The sequence below is a fragment of the Dermacentor silvarum genome, chromosome 11 (genome assembly GCF_013339745.2).
Source record: "Dermacentor silvarum isolate Dsil-2018 chromosome 11, BIME_Dsil_1.4, whole genome shotgun sequence".
In the NCBI taxonomy this organism is placed as follows: Eukaryota; Metazoa; Arthropoda; class Arachnida; order Ixodida; family Ixodidae; genus Dermacentor; species Dermacentor silvarum.
In genome coordinates this window covers 33,509,347-33,526,660 of record NC_051164.1, presented here as the reverse complement: position 1 = coordinate 33,526,660, position 17,314 = coordinate 33,509,347, and the positions used below count along the sequence as shown (strand labels likewise).

Sequence of the window (17,314 nt, the reverse complement as noted above, 5' to 3'; positions counted from 1 at the left end):
GGGGGGGGGGGGGGCAAAACCTGATGTAGGTCACCAAATGTGAATGCTTATTTTGGAGCTTCAAAACGCAAAAAGCTTGCAGAAAAGAGTCAAACAAACTTCGCGTAAACCCTCAAACCTTCGGGTAGGAAAATGGCATTTTAGTAGAAATATTCTTTGCTGGGCGCGTGTTTCAAGTATTACAGTGTGTAGCATGATTTCACGGGGTAGGACTTTGGTGTAGCTTTCAGAAGCGCGCGATGAAAATATGTTACTGATGCAGATCTTCACGTGATATCTCACGTTGAATGCAGGTTTCAGACTAAGCATTCAGCATTTGGTTCAGTGGTAGTTAAAACAGTCAACAGACTGGTGGCATCTCCTTGATTTCACAGTCGGTTCTTGCATTTCAGTACGTTGCATGATTTGGTCGGCAACATTTTCGTTAGAATTTTCTGACCTTTCAAGAGGATGGGATCTACGTCTTGTTCCCCAATACGGGTTTGCTCTACTTTAATTGCACCACTTCATCTCAATTTGCAGATGAATATAAGTCACCTTTGTTGTTTTCTGTTTCCTCCCACCTATTTTCCAATTTGTATTAAAATCCCAGCACAATTCAGCCTTTTTAAATAATGTTATATTATATCTAAATGGGTTTTACTTATCGAAATTTCCTGCAACACGGCTCGCTATATTATTGACTGTCGATAAGATAAGAGCGTCACCATATTTCTCGGCAGCAAGACATGACCAAGGAGGAATAACTGCAATGTTGATGTAATCCTTAATATATTTTTTACCCGAAATGGTCTTTTGAAGTGTTTGTAGTCGGCAAAAATATTCGAAAAATAATCAGCAAAAAATAATGGTAAGAAAGCCATCGTATGTGCTACGAGAACAAGTGCACCCCTCTAGCATACACACAGGCCCAGTGCACACCTACATTCATATTCTCACGACGCAACAAATATGTATTGTACATGGAACATCATGCATTAATCGTTAATGCCATTCCTCTCTAAAAGTTTCACACAAAGCTCAGCTTCGTAAAGCATAGATTAGGCTTGATAACAAATTAAGAAGGTGCCCGTACAGCGGCGACTGCTATGTTCAGCACTTCTCCAAGTTTGTCGATGAATAATTCAAATACATCATGCAGCCGACAAAAAAAACTACAACGTGGTCGTCTTGGCAAGAGCCTTCGTAGCAAAGTAGCGTACTAAGGAGTACGGTATACTTTTTTAATTATTTACGAATGAAAATGGTGCTGTACTTTTAAAAGTACGGTGCTCCCTAATGGGTTAAACGTGTAATTGTTTTGCTTCACGCGCTCGATATATACTAGATGCGTAGGTTGAGACTACTCGAGCTTCCTGCATAACCAACCTGCGAGAATTTTCGTTGCTTCAATACAAAGTGTTTTGTTGTTTATGAGATTGAAATTTACAAATCATAGTGTGGTGCTCTAAAGCTTGTTCTACTGGGTACAAGCTTCTTTCTGTGCGTTGTCGTTGCTGGAAGTAGCTCTTTTTTGAAAGGTGCGTTTCGTGTTACAAATGCAGTGTTGTTTAGTCCAGATCAACTTTTTAATAATGAAACAAAGCTATACGCGCTGCAAACGTGGGGTTCTCGCAAAGCAGATCCTAAGTGGGGCGTAAACCCTCGCCGCTATAACGTGAGCTTCAGAAGACTAATTTGCAATAATTTATTCATTAATATTTTTCTCCGTCCCTTGATCGAAGCCACTGTTTATTTGGGAAATCCCCAATCTTGCAGTAGGTGGAATTTTTATTAGTATTAAAAATGAGCAAGAATTAGAATTTAACTGCATTCTAATTTTTTATCTATTTAGCGGCCTGCAAGGTACACTTAAAAAGGCAATAGTCAATGTAGGGGAATTGTTCTTCCCAAGATCATGTTATTAATGGCAATGTATGCCTGCTCCGCATGTTTTGTTGTTGGTCTAGTGAAATCAACGCAAAGAAACATAGGAAGAAAAAAAAAAAAACTCACATTGACACAGTGCATCACTCGCAACTGCGCCTGATGCGCTGTCCTACAGTCGTTTTTTTTTTTCTTCCTTCTATCCTGTGCGCCCTATTCCCAGTACATGGTATGCCTGCTTCACCTAGGAACTCCTTTGCAAAAGCGGAACGTCCGCTACGCTTATAGATTGTTATAAAAATTATTTGCTTTAAAGCAAAATACCTTCTATAACATTATTATGCTGTAATGAACGTAGGCCCATTTGAACTACACCAATAAATTCCAGCATGCAACACGTACCTTCAACACACTAAGCACGCGCCTGAGGGTGTCTGCTGACGCTTGCTCACCACGCAAATCCATCACTCCATAGAAGAAGTTTTTACTGCCGTATAAGTTCTCAAGTCCGGACTTGAACTTCTCCACCAAGTAGTCCTTGAAAAGGTGGCCGTTACTGTCAAGAAAAATAAGAAGAAACAATAGGTGGTGGTGGTGGTAAAACTTTATTTCCCAAAGAAGGGGTCCTGAAGGACACCCGGCTAGGCAACAATAGGACAGGCAGAAATTTTTCCTAATATGTTAAACCTCCATTTTTTTTCTCTGATGAAATGTAAGCCATATACTGTTACCGTAGCGGCCGCTAGCGCTCCATAGAACGCTGGAGGAAAGACGTAGTAATTTGAGGCATCGTGAATACTACTAATCTAAGGCTAACAAGACAGTTTCACGCAGTAACTCACCTGGAAGCTAAGTTTGGGTAAGCATTTTGCCACTTGCTCATCTCCAGGCAGCCCGGTGTCATGATCAACGTTATGAAACTATAGATCTGACTAGCATAAACCCTTATCAACCCTCATCGGTCGTTATCAACTTTATCGAACATGATCCGATCCTTATCCACTCCCATCGCACCTTATCACCCTGTATGTCCAGAGAATCTGTTGCAAAACCACCACTACATTTGCTGAGGGGGGTATTCAATGCGTTATTGACGGTTCATATGCGTGTTTTGGGCTTGTTCTTTATTGAAACGTATTAAAATTAAAACTAAATTATGGGGTTTTACATGCCAAAATCACCATCTGATTATGACGCACGCCGTAGTTGGGGGACTCCGGATTAATTTAGACCCCTTGGGGTTCTTTAACATTAACCTAAATATAAGTGCACGGGTGTTTTTTTTTTTCTGCATTTTGCCCCAATCGAAATGCGGCCCTCTTGGCCGGGATTTTATCCCGAGACCTTATGCTTCGCAGCCCTGCACCATAACCACTAAGCAACCACGGCGCGTTATTGAACGTATGCTGTTCTTTATGTTGTATGAGCTATTTCAACGAATATATGAACTGTTGGTTTTAATTTTCTGACCGCTTGTAGCCTGTACCTTACATTGCATTTCTAAGGCGGAAGCCTTAGACGGCTCATGGGACGAAAAATCGGAAGTCCGGCGTTAAGCCATCCGGCGTTATGCCACCAAAATTCAATGGCACCAAAATTGGGGTCGAATCCTGGACCATTGGTGGGAGCCGAGTCCTACACTTTTGGTGTTAACTACGGCAAAGTGAATTAAGGCGCAGTTCATTAAGATTAGAGTTAATTAAGGCACTCGAACCTATGACCTTTGGTTGGAGTCGTACCCCCGACCTTTGATGGGAGTCGAATCCCTTTGGAGGTATGAGCGAACCGGCAATATCTCCAAGATGGATACCAATTGACATCCTGAAGGTCGAGAGTCAAACCGACTACCTTTAGTGGGAGTCGAAACCACGACATTTGGTGTGAATGAAGCACTAAATACGGGTAGAATTAAGGCACTAAAAACCGCACACCTTTGGTTGTAGAAAACAAGTAGTAGGGAGTAACAACGCATTAGAAAAATTTGTGATGTACTCGTGAGCGGGCAGGCTTTCGCCTTCATCCTTGTTAGCGTATGCTAAAGTGACTGCCAACGTTTTGTTTGCTTACGCCGGTATGAGCCATTTCTTGGGGGGTATGAGCCATTGCATTCGTCTTAAGTGATGGACGGACAGGATTCTCGTTGGGTAAGCATAGAAATGCTTACGCATTTTAAATATCCGCCTCCATTCCACCGTATGAAATTGAATGTGCATCTAAGGTGTTGTCGATGTTAGGCAAGGGCCACCACCACAAGCGTCGCATGTGACGCGCGCACGGAAGTGTGCGGAAGTCAAGCTGGTATCCTCATTCTTTTAGGCCCTCCGCCAAGCGCTAGTGCATTATTGATTCAGTCCGAAAAATTTAATCCGAAAAATGCGTAAAGTACGACTTACACAGAAGCTGCCGACATGATAGCTTCGAATTATTAATTGAATATACGAGAAAACAATTCTGTTACGCTGAAACAGGAAGACAGCTGCCGTTAGAGGTCGGTCAGAGTGCCTGCGGTACCGTTAGCACAGCATATATCCTCGTTCTTGTAGGTCCTCCCGTCTAGCGCACAGCCTTTTTTGTACTAATTGCACTTCTCAAGTAGAAAACTTCAGAAAATTTGTAAAGTACGACCTAAACATAACCTACAAAGATGATAGCATCGGTTTGTAATTCGAACATACGAGAAAACATTCTTCTGTTATACGGAAAACCACAGATAAAACCTAGCCAGCTGCCGTTTGTTTTTGTTTGAGCACAGCGCACACAACCAACTAGAGGCTAACAGCTCCATTGTAAAAAAAGAAAGAAAGAAAAAAAAGAAAGAAGAAAAAGAAAAAAAATGTCACAGTTTCGCCCTAAGGGCGAAGCAATGAATGCGATAGCAACACAGCAATGTCATACGAAGTAAGGTGAGCGGCTTTGGTAGCAATATGAATTGTAGTAAACATGAGCTGATTAAGTAAGCAGGTGTGCTGCGGCGTAAGTAGACCGACATGAAGAGAGACTCGATGACCACGAGAAGGCGCCTGTGTAACGGTGGTGTTCATGAGAAGCGCTTCCCGTGGGCAGCGCGTGCGAATGGACACACCTGTAGCGCTGCACTGCCGATCCGGGCAGCATTGCATGTGTAGCGTGCGTTGGAAAATGTGGCCCGACTATTACTAACTGAATCAACAAGCGTGGTGGGAGCGCGCACAAACAAACATGAATAGATCACACTGAATGACTGCAGACAACGACTGTCAAAACGCTGGCAGCAAGCGCCGCAGCGGGCGAAGGTACGTGCGGTCTATCGCTTCAACGGAAACTGAGCGGCGAATGCACGGCGCATAAAGGTCAGAGCCGTGTGGAGATAAGGGACGGTGCGGACGAGCGACGAGCGCGGTTGTTGGCAGAGTAGAAGTGCGCCCCCCCCCCCCCCCGCTCCCTCCGGCGCTGGCTTCCCGCTTCCTTGCTTGCGCGTGGGAGATTGAGTGCGTTCGCTCTCCGTGACAGCGCGCCCCCGCACGCTTCCGCTCGGGCATACGGCGCGCGGCGAAGATTTTATCTATAGGGAACCTCACGGCGACGGCGACGCCGACGGCAGAAATCCGGTTGAAGTGTCCATATAATTTCTATCGCAATAAAAAAAAGAAAGAAAAAGAAAACAGCAGCAGTAGGATAATTGTTCTTATTAAACGTGAGTCTGTATGAAGTCTGCACGCACTTCCAGGCCATTATATTTTCACCTCATTGTAATGTATTTATTCTCAATTTAAGTAGGACAAATAAATGAAACAAGGCGCAAGCAAAACTATCGCAGTATTGTCATTCCACGCTTAATGCCACAGACGTGGCGTTAAAATATATCAGGTTCTGCAGTAGTAAATCACGGTGATTTACGTGCTTGCTCAGAGTCATTTCACGATGCATTTTTGCTAAAGAAACGCTTTATTGTCACGTGACGTGCTTTCGAAATTTTCTCACGTACGTAGAATATACTTCTGTGAGAAATTTATTATAACAGTTCTTACAAGGCATAACGCGGGAAACCTCGCCTGCCTAGTCTGCTTTTTCTTCAGTATATGCAGGCAATAGTTAGAACATGCGGTCGAAATAAGTGCTCGTGAAAATCTCCGAGTTTAGACAGATATTTAGAAACCTTCTTTCGGCCTACTTACTATTCATTTGTTCAACACAAATATTTTGCATTATTGTTCTCAAGCTGTACATTAAAGTAAATAATACCTTTCACCATCACATAGAACATAGTTTCTGTAAAAACATGACAAAGATTCCCAAATATAGGTTTCATCCCACATTAGGCGCCGATTTTCCCAAAGAGGGGATCCATGTAGAAACATCACACGACGTGTATAGGACAGGCCTGTTTCATTGCCTGTATTTCATTCATTAGTTGAGTTTGATATATGTTTCACTCGAAAAATGAATTTTTAATTTGACCACTGCACCAGGCTCGGCCGATTGCCGTACCACCACTTCATCGCTCACTGCAATGGTTGTCATCGCGAGACTGTAACGCGGCTTTGCTCAAAGCGTCAGGGCTTGACTGTGCTACCCAGTCCCGAAATCCACTGCAAATATTGTATTTCCTTTGCCATACTGCAGTACCGCCCAAAGGCATCACGATGCTGACGGTGCAGTATATTGCGGATAAAAAAAAAGGTCTTCTTGCTTGCACATATGTTTAGTGTAGCCTTTCCTATTAGGCAAACTGGAAAACACCACAACGTGTAACTATCTCAACCGGCACTGTCTTTTTCAGAATGATAATATTCTCCATAAATATCAATAGGCAAATTAAAAAAAGACAAAAAAAACTTGGCTGTGCGAGAAATTGCTCAAACAGCAATTTCTTCAAATCAGATTCAACTTTTCATGCCGACAGCTAGTCCACTAGAGAAATTCGGGGACGTACCATTGTGTTTGTTTAGCAAAGTACACGATTCTTTAGACAACAAGAAAAAAGGCGTTTCTCCTGCAGTCCACATGATATAGACAAACCATCATGATGATGACAAAAATGATTCTGTAGCTGTCCAGGAATGTATAAACTACAGTTAATTTCCCTCATAACAGGCATGCTTAGTGACCAGCTTCTGATCGTAGCTGCTCGCGGATGAATTCAATGGTCGCTGCTTGACAACTTTCTACAGATATATCTGCGGTAAATATTCCATGCGTGCAAGACATCTTCAGCATACGCACTCAGGCGTGCTTCATAGAAGCATGTCAACCCAAATGCCCGAAAAAAAAGACGGCTTTGATGTAAACTGTGTAGTAATGTAGCGGCAACTGCGAGAAAAATACATCAGTACTACGTCGAACCTCTCTGAGGTCATGGACTCGTGCCATTGAACTACATTGCCAATGCCAAGTGTTGTTTAGGAGCTCATTCGACACATGTCCTGACTTTTCGAGGAGCCAAATACAACTGAGGGTGGCCCAGAGCAGACCACCGCCAGTTGCACTATATATATATATATATATATATATATATATATATATATATATATATATATATATACATATATACCAGCCTATAATTATGTCCACTTGAGGACGAAGGCCTCCCCCTGCGATCTCCAATATTACCCTCTGTCTTGCACTAGCTGATTCTAACTTGCGCCTGGAAATCATCACCCACCTAGTTTTCTGTCGTCCTCGACTGCGCTTCCCTTCTCTTTGTATCCATTATGCAACTCTAATGGTCCACCGCCTATTCAGCCTACGCGTTACATGGCCTGCCCAGCTCCATTTTTTGTATCTTAATGTCAATTAGAGTATTGGCTATTCCCGTTTGCTCTCTGATCCACACCGCTCTCTTCCTGTTTCTTAACGTAAGGCCTAACATGTTTCGTTCCATCGCTCTTTGTGCGGACCTATACTTGGTATCGAGCTTTTTTGTTAGCCTCTAAGTTTCTGCTCCATATGTTAGCACCGGTAGAATGCAATGATTGTACACTTTTCTTTTCAACAACAGTGGTAAGCTCCCAGTCAGGATTTCTCGATGCCTGCCGTATGCACTCCAACCTAATTTTATTTTTCTGGAAATTTCCTTCTCATGATCAGGGTCCCCTGTGAGTAATTAACCTCGGCAAACGTACTCATTTATAGAATCTAGAGGCTGACTGGCCATTCTGAATTCTTGTTCGCTTGCCATGTTATTGAAGGTTATCCTTCTCTTCTACATATTAATCTTAAACCCCTCTCTTAAACTTTCTCGGTTAAGATCCTCAATCATTATCTACACCATTTTTAAGTAACTTGCCACAAAAAGCACATTTTCAACACTCGATCGAAATTACTCGATGATGCGGCGAAAATTCTACGAGAAATCAAAATGTTTCATTGATTAATTGACATAACCGACACAAGCGCCGCCGCAGTCACCGCACCTCTCATGCATCTGCCACAACCATTTTCTGCTTCTACTTTTATTCTCTCTTTCAGACAGACGGTAGTTCTCTGACCTCCAGCGGAGCTGATAATCCCTCCCTGTTCCTTGTCGTCCAGGCCCCTTGCACGAAGAGAGGAACCAACGGTGACACGTCAACCGGCTGACACCACGCGCTACCTCACATTCTTCCACCGACGTTGAGTAGCACACCTTTCTTTTCAATTCTACACCCTCGCCCACTAACACGCCCTCGGTCGCTACCTCGCCCACCTGCCTCACCCTGTCTTCCCCTTAGAAGAACCGTACCTGCATATACTGTGCCCAGGAGAGCATATGTCGCCTTGAAAAAGACAAGCTTTCGCCATGCTTTCGAGTACGGACATGAACTTACTCTGTAGAAAAGGAGACTCCAAATACGGTGAGAGAAGAAGAGAAGTTAACTTTGCTGAAGAAACCCCGTGCATTCCATGGACCACGAAGAAAGTTGTTTCTTCCGTTTTTGTAGAACGAGTCGTAAAATAGGAAATCGCACATAGACGCACCACCCACGCGATCGCCATCCTTGAAAAGACTTCCTACTGAACACAGCAGTAAGTTGCGTTTTACGATGTACGGCGGCATGTCTGGGCGCCCTGAAAAGAGAAAAAAAAAGTACGTGACTCTCGTTTGTACCTTACCATGCCTTTGATCAGCGTTGAAAGGGCACAATGGATTATCCCAGCTGAAATGACGTGCTATAACAGTCTGCATAGAGTATGACTTCGGATGATTAATTTCTGGCACCTTCTGTATATATATATATATATATATATATATATATATATAGATAGATATATATATATATATAGCAACTAGATTTTTCAATGGACCAAGCGCATGTAGCAAAATGAGAAACACCACTTCGCGGTTCTCTTAGGTTTATTTACCCAACACTTCCGGTAGGGTAAACTGTCGGGTAAATAAACCTAAAATAATCTATATCTAACTATATATATATATATATATATATATATATATATATATATATATATATTGAACGAGAAGAAAGGGAAGAAAGGGATCGGGAAGCCTGCGGCATACAGGACGTTCCACATCCGCCGCTATGGTTTGTGAGTGGTGGCGCTGGCTAACACTCCCAGGGTTAGCTTTAGTTCTAAAACATAAATACCCCAGAAAGTGGATGGGCGTTGTCAAACGTCTGTCACAATAAGCAACCGCTAGATGCTGTCAGAATGCAGTCAGTCACATTGCTACCCACGCATTATTCGACGCAATAGCTGATTTCAATGCTCTACGGTTCCTGCACCCGGGTCATCCTTCCTGCGTTCGATAAGCACGGGTTCTCTCTCTAGAATCCAAGGTGCTCGAGCAACATGGTACAGCTCTGAGAAATCTTTGAATGCCGCCAATTCAACAAGGTTCCCCGTGCCGTAACCGTGCTGCCAGGCAGTTCCGACGGGCTCCACTGCTGTGATGGATGACAAGTGCTGGCCAGACACCCGGCCCATGACTGTCCACTGTCTCTACCTTTCGAAAACTCGTATTGGCATTCGTCAAGAGCAGCCACTAGCGACCGCACTCAACCCCACCTGTTTTGTTTAGGAACCTAGTCCAAGCTACCCATAGCAAAAAAATCAACAGCAAAACTTGCCCCATGTTTATGAAGCCCTAATTGACACCGGGTCGAGTCTTTCTCTTCTACGTGGGAATTTGCTTGCACATGGCAAAGTTCGAGACCACCCGACAGGCTTCGCGTCTTCTGGAATACTTCTGGCTGATGGAACCTTTAAAACAACTCGGCGAGATAATTGCCATGTTGTGTCAACGTCTGGACAAGCAATACTACTTTTAGATGCGAAGCAGCTTATGGTCGGGGCTTGTAGGACAGAAACGCAAAACATGCTCTGAATTTTGAACTCCCCGCGATATATCCATATTGCTATGGCAATCAGTTCGCGCAGGTCGGTATAAATTTTCACAATGTGGAATGGACGAGGCGCGTTGTCAGATAAAGTTGAACGAATTGTTCAACGAATAGTGTCTAAATGAGGCGGCAATGGAGCGTGTAGATTTGAGGCAACATTATTAACTTACTGGGTACTGGATCTGGAGGAGCCTTCGTTGTCGTCGTTGTAGTGGTAGTTGTGGTGGTAGTAGTAGTAGTGGTGGTTGTTGTAGTTGTTGTAGTTGTGGTGGTGGTTGTAGTGGTTGTTGTAGTCGTGGTGGTGGTTGTTGTTGTAGTTGTTGTAGTCGTGGTGGTGGTTGTAGTGGTTGTTGTAGTCGTGGTGGTGGTGGTTGTTGTAGTGGTTGTTGTAGTGGTGGTTGTAGTGGTGGTTGTTGTAGTGGTTGTTGTTGTAGTGGTGGTGGTGGTTGTCGTTGTAGTCGTTGTTGTGGTAGTTGTGGTGGTAGTTGTTGTGGTTGTAGTTGTAGTCGTAGTCGTGGTGGTAGTCGTAGTCGTTGTGGTCGTCGAGGTGGTTGTAGCTTCGTCGGTGTTCGTAACAGAAACGGTGGGCCTCGTAATGGGTCTCACTGTACCACCTTTAAACGCTTCCGTGGTGGCTGCTTCCACTGTGAAAGGCGAATAAATGATTTGATTGTCAGCAATGTTGTTCTGTTTTCACTCGTTTTGCATGCGTGTTTTATTAACCTAGTTAACAAAAGCCGCACACTTTAGTTATCTTCACCTGAGAGTTTGTCTCAACGTTTTCTGTGCGATTCTGAGCTTCATTGAGCTACTTCAAAAAGCAGATAGCATATTTCCCATGTCAGATGAAGAGGCAGCAAAGAAGACTTCACGGGCAGCTCATTTCGAAAGCAATATAACAACCACGAGCAAAGGTGGTTGCCATGCCTATGCATTGCGCAGGCGTAAGGAGAACGCCATGAGCGCCTGCTTCTTGTTATTACCCGAGAAGCCTTTCAGTTGCACACTCTAATATAGACAGCAAAAAGAAAGACTTTGGCACGGAAATAATTTATGCCGCCCTGGTAATGATAACGAATGTATCGATTATTTTGCTGCCGTTAGTGTTGGTTCCGAAAGCACAATAAAACTTGTCACCCTGTGCGGCTATGCTGTGCTTTGTCTATAACTGTTTATAACCAAAGTTGGCCCTCTGATGTTGTTGTATATATACCTGGTGTTTCAGCGAACACTTTCAAAAACTCTTATAGGTTGCCTGTGGCAGACAGCACAATTCTAGTCCATGAGCTGGTCTACTCGAAGAGGCGGACATTACTTGCACAAGAAATTGAAATGCATAATTGACTAATAACAAAAAAGCACTAATTAGGTTTCAAACTAATTACCTGATGGCCCATATTGCAATTTACAAATTGGAGCCGTGGAGTTGGCAAGGCGGATCCACTTGAAACGAATTCTCGGGATGACACCAGTTTCGAGATAATAATTCCCGAACTTTGTGGAGAAATGCATTGGCGTTCCAGTTACTTGCTCAAAAAAACGTAGCTTTTTGCATTGAAGCACAAAAGTAACCTATTACAGCAAACGTCGTGGGCTATGCTCATTGAAGAAAAAAATCACAGGCCTGCGCGGCACACGCAGCACAGTCACAGCGTAAGCTGGTGGAGCGGCTCAAGAGTAGCTCCAATTTGGGCACCACGCACAACAGGGTCTTCGCGGCGGTCCGTTCACCACGTTTTGACGTAACAACGTATTGTCTACGGCGAAAATTTGATTGATTGATTGATCAAAACGACCTGAACTGTCCGCCCGGCATCGACGGCGAGCTGCAGCTTGTAATGCTCTCTGCACAGCAGTCTGCTGAGCCCGATCAAGCCTTACAACTGCAACTTACAAGTCGGGCATGCTGCGTTTGCAGGCACCTTAACTAGATGGCGCCACCATACTGGCGAGGCTGGGGATCGCATTTTTTTTGCGCGCTTCGTTTGAATCACATCTCGTCGTCAGCGCCTGCGCACGTTGCGTTTGCAGGCGCCTTACCTAGATGACGCCACCATACTGGTGGAGACTCGGGTCGTCTGCCCCTGCGCGCTTGCCTTATAGGGCATTTTTTGCTGTCCGATAGCAAGCGCTTGCGTGACTCAGTGGTAGAGTATCTGGCTCCCACGCAGCGGACACGGGCTCGCTCCCGGCGCGAACCTGGTACTTTTTTCGCATTTCCGGTGATAGCGGTTACGGCGGCAACCACCATTGGCGGCGGCATCATCGCGAACCGAAACGGCTATAGGAATGAGCCCATAACAGCTTACGCTGTAAAAATGGACGACGCTTAAGCTTCGCCTTAAGAGTCGAGCGCGATAGCGTTATCAGGCACCGTGCGATCGCACCGCATTTTTCTTTATGAGTAGGCTTCACTGCAACACAGCTTGAGAAAGCCAGTTTATAAAGACCAAGCTTTCACCGATCCCCTTAAATTAGGCTTGATTTTAAACAGAAATGCATTGCGGGAAGGCATTTTTACAGGGGCATTATAAGCCGTCTTATATCAAAATGTGAAAGCCCTAGGACCTTTTTTTATTTTGTCAATTGTGTGCTTTATTTTATCAATTGGACGCTTTATCATTCAAAGATCTCTGAATGCTTGTCAGGCTTCCCGGCAACTGCAGCTTCCTTTTTTCTCCACCTTCGCCTCTGCGCGCCGCTACCGTTTTACGCTACCAAGGAGGCGTGCGCCATCTGGGTGGGGTTTTCGCAAGTAACCTACCCGAGCGCGCGGCTGTTAAAGGTACAAATGCTGGAAAAGGGGTTTGTGTTTGAGTTTACTCGTAACAGAATTATATTTTCTAGTACATTCAAATGACATTTCGACACTACCTTGTCTGTAGGCTGTAGTTAAGTCGTACTTTACGATTTTCTGACTGATTTCACTTTGAGAAATTAAATTTTGGTTCACTAACGCCTTGCGCCACGAGGAGGGCCTGTGTGGTCGGGGTGGTTCGGGAGGCAGTTCTCCGCCACAGACGCCGACGCTGACACTGACACCGACGCCGGATTTTCGGCGACATGGGGCCCTTAACCCTATCGCGTCAATAAATGCCGCTGTTGCGGCATTGGTACCACCCGCACTCGGACCTGTTTTCGACTATTCCAATGGATAGTCTATGGTGAATACGCCCCTCGAATACCAAATTCTGGCAGGGAGTGCCCGTACACTTCATTACGCGCGTCAGGTCCTACTAAACCTACGAAAGGATTCTGAACAGTCCTAACGCGTATTGCCGAACCGAGCCATTTATGCACGTGATCGCACTTACTTATCCTAGACAACATGTAGTAGAGCAAGCCGGCACCCAGGAGTACCAGCAGGGTGCAGCACCAGCAGAGGGCGCAATGCAAATGACGTCTGGCCACTTCCTCTTCGTCCCTGTTCAGACAAGCACCAGTACCAATGAGTAGGAATCAAAGATTGCTTTCTAAATTGATTGGTTGATTGACTGATTGATTGATTGACGCTGTTTATGAATTTAAAGAAAAAAATGGCCGCCATCCCGCCCTACGCACGTGAATGTCCAGCGAAGCTGTATCAAACACCACGCATAGTCGATCATTGTATTCACACTGTTCTTCTGGTGTCTTTAATTGCCGTGTTCTACCCATGGCAGTTTTAGTAACTGAATGAGTTACTAGACGGGTCTCCCTTTTATATATGCGAGCGTGGTGACGTCAATAACTATATATATATATATATATATATATATATATATATATATATAGGAAAATCAGAAGCACAACTTCGCGGTTATCTTAGGTTTATTATTTTCCCAACAGTTTCGGTCGGTGGACCGACCTTTATCAAGGGATACAGGAAAATCTTGCAACAGTCTTTTTATATCTTCAGGTAGAGAAAGAAGGCGCCAAAAAAAGGTGAGAAAGGAGAGATAGATATATGACAAAGGTGAACATGCAAAAAAAAAAAAAAAAAAAGGATGGAGAGTTAAAGGGAAGACCCCAAGACCTGGTCGTGCCAGACAAAGCAGAGGGCAAGGTCGCTGTTAAGCGTGTTTCACATGCACAATTGACGGACACGCCTGTTATGTTAAGTTGAACATGCAAAAAAAAAAAAAAAAAGGGGGGGGGGAGGGAGGGAGAGTTAAAGGAAAGACACCAAGACCTGGTCGTGCCAGACAAAGCAAAGGTAAAGGTCGCTGTTAAGCGTGTTTCACATGCACAATTGACGGACACGCCTGTCATGTTTAAAAAAAAAAATAAGAAAAAAGAGAGAGAGAGAGAGTTAAAGGAAAGACACCAAGACCTGGTCGTGCCAGACGAAGCTTAGGGCAAGGTAGCTGTTCAGCTGTTAAGCGTCTTACACATGCACAATTGGCGGACACGCCTGTCATGTTAAGTTGAGCATGCAAAAAAAAAAAAAAAAAAAAGGGGGGGGAGTTAAAGGAAAGAGGGTTAAGGAAAGACACCAAGACCTGGTCGTGCCAGACAAAGTAAAGGTCGAAAGACGAGAAACACGAAAGCAGAAGAAATAACCTGCAAATGTAGTAAAAGCGTGGCGAAATCAGCATGAAATTGAAAAGCAAGGGCAAAACACGAGAAACAGGAAATAAGAAGAAGCAGCCTGCAAATATGACAGTAACAGCGTGGCGAAATCAGCATGAAGTTGAAATTGAAAAGCAAGGGCAAAACACGAGAAACACGAAACAAGAAGAAATAACCTGCAAATATAATAGTAACAGCGTGGCAAAATAAGCATGAAATTAAAAAGCAAGGCACAATAATGTGGGTGGTTCGGTCCGCTCCCCCACTGTGGTAGTGGGCATTCTTTCGACATCACACACGTGTTCGGCTTGCCTATGCGGGGATTAAGTTCTGATTTTAGCTAATTTAACTTATGGACAAAGAAACGAGAGGTTTCCCATGTGTTCATTTATGCCGTGCGTGATTGTTCTAAATTTGTGGATAAAATATGACTCTCTTTGTTCCCGTTCACGAGAAGAGCGGAAGCCTGACTGGAGAAGAGTGACACGTATTTTATCAAATGAATGCTCAGGCAGACTGATATGTTTTGAGAATGGGAGATGTGGTAGTGCGCGGGTGTGAGCTCTGTGGTTGTTTAGACGGAGTCTGAACGCGGTTCCAGTCTGGCCTATATACTGTTGGTCGCAGACTTCACAATGGAGCATGTAGATCACATTGCTGCTGTCACAATTTAGAGGTTCCTTAATTTTGAATGCGAAATCAGAGGAAGTAGCCTTAGCAAGACAGGTTGAAGTCATGTGCTTACAGACCTTGCAGCGGGGTTTACCACAAGGTCTGCAGCCTGATTCTATGTTTTGAACCGTGGTTGTCCTAGCTCTGACGAGGATATCTCTTAGATTTCTTCCCCGGCGATAGACAACTCGGGGTGGCTCTGTGAAAATTGAAGACAAACGTGTGCTCTGCTGAATGATATTAAAGTGTTTGGCTAGGATGTTGTTCACGTGCGGTAATGTAGATGAGTAGGTGAGGATAAGGTTGGTTTGGTTTTTCGGATGGCGGGGCTTTGAGCCAGTCAAAATTTCATTTCTGTCTAAGGCTTGTGCTCGGCTTATAGCATCATCAACAATACGTTCCGGGTAGTGCTTCGCCACCAGGGCCGTTCTGAGTTCCTTTGCATGACATTGGAAGTCTTTCTCGTCAGAGCAGATGCGGCGGTATCGGTGGGCCTGTGAATACGGGATGGCTTTCTTGCAATGTTGTGGATGGCTACTTTTGAAATGAAGATATTGGTGGCGGTCTGTTGGCTTTTTATATAAGGTTGTGAATATGCGATTATCTTTAATTTGTACCGTGACATCAAGAAAGTTTACAGCTGATTTAGAATAGCTGTAAGTGAAAGCGATTGACGGATGAACTGAATTAAAATCTGCTACAAATTTAAGGAGACTTTCTTCGTCGTGGTGCCAAATAAAGAATATGTCGTCTAAGAACCTTTTGTAGATGAGCGGCTTCAAAGGTCTGGCCGCAAGAAAAGGTTCTTCAAGTGATGCCATAAAAATATTCGCATAATTAGGAGCCATCTTCGTGCCCATTGCCGTTCCGCTTATCTGGAGGAAGTGTTTCTCGTCAAATTCAAAGTTATTGTATCCTAGTACTAACCGCAGTAGCGTTGACAGCGTGTCCTCGTCTAGACTTACAGGCGTGTTTGCGTTCATGTAAGCGTTGACTGTCGCGCCAATGCCCTCTGCTTGTGGTATGTTTGTGTATAGGGATACTACATCCATTGTCACCAGGAAGCTTTCTTCGGGGATCTCTAGTCCAGTTATTGTGCGAAGAAATTGGTTGGTGTCCTGAATGTAAGATGGAATGGTCGGGACTATGTCCTTAATTATGAAGTCTAAGGCACTTGAAATTCTTTCTGTTACCGTGCCGTTGCTTGAGACAATAGGGCGACCGGGGTGGTTAGTTTTGTGGATTTTGGGTAGCAAATAAAAACGACCAGGGGCTGGCTGAATCGGCAGCATTGCTTTAAGCATATCTCTAGATATTTTCCCCTCCTTGTGCAGTGAATTTAAATTCACTGCCGCTCATCTACAAAAGGTTCTTAGACGACATATTCTTTATTTGGCACCACGACGAAGAAAGTCTCCTTAAATTTGTAGCAGATTTTAATTCAGTTCATCCGTCAATCGCTTTCACTTACAGCTATTCTAAATCAGCTGTAAACTTTCTTGATGTCACGGTACAAATTAAAGATAATCGCATATTCACAACCTTATATAAAAAGCCAACAGACCGCCACCAATATCTTCATTTCAAAAGTAGCCATCCACAACATTGCAAGAAAGCCATCCCGTATTCACAGGCCCACCGATACCGCCGCATCTGCTCTGACGAGAAAGACTTCCAATGTCATGCAAAGGAACTCAGAACGGCCCTGGTGGCGAAGCACTACCCGGAACGTATTGTTGATGATGCTATAAGCCGAGCACAAGCCTTAGACAGAAATGAAATTTTGACTGGCTCAAAGCCCCGCCATCCGAAAAACCAAACCAACCTTATCCTCACCTACTCATCTACATTACCGCACGTGAACAACATCCTAGCCAAACACTTTAATATCATTCAGCAGAGCACAC

General features: G+C 44.2%; 1 protein-coding gene across 1 annotated transcript; it reads right to left on the bottom strand.

The window, feature by feature from the left end:
- Positions 1-10,350: 10,350 nt before the first annotated feature.
- Positions 10,351-12,401, bottom strand: LOC125941280 (histidine-rich glycoprotein-like). Its single transcript, XM_049658265.1, has 2 exons — positions 12,352-12,401; positions 10,351-10,741 (listed from the first exon to the last, which is right to left on the bottom strand). The coding sequence occupies exons 1-2, from the start codon at positions 12,399-12,401 to the stop codon at positions 10,351-10,353; spliced, it is 441 nt and encodes a 146-aa protein (XP_049514222.1).
- Positions 12,402-17,314: the final 4,913 nt, after the last annotated feature.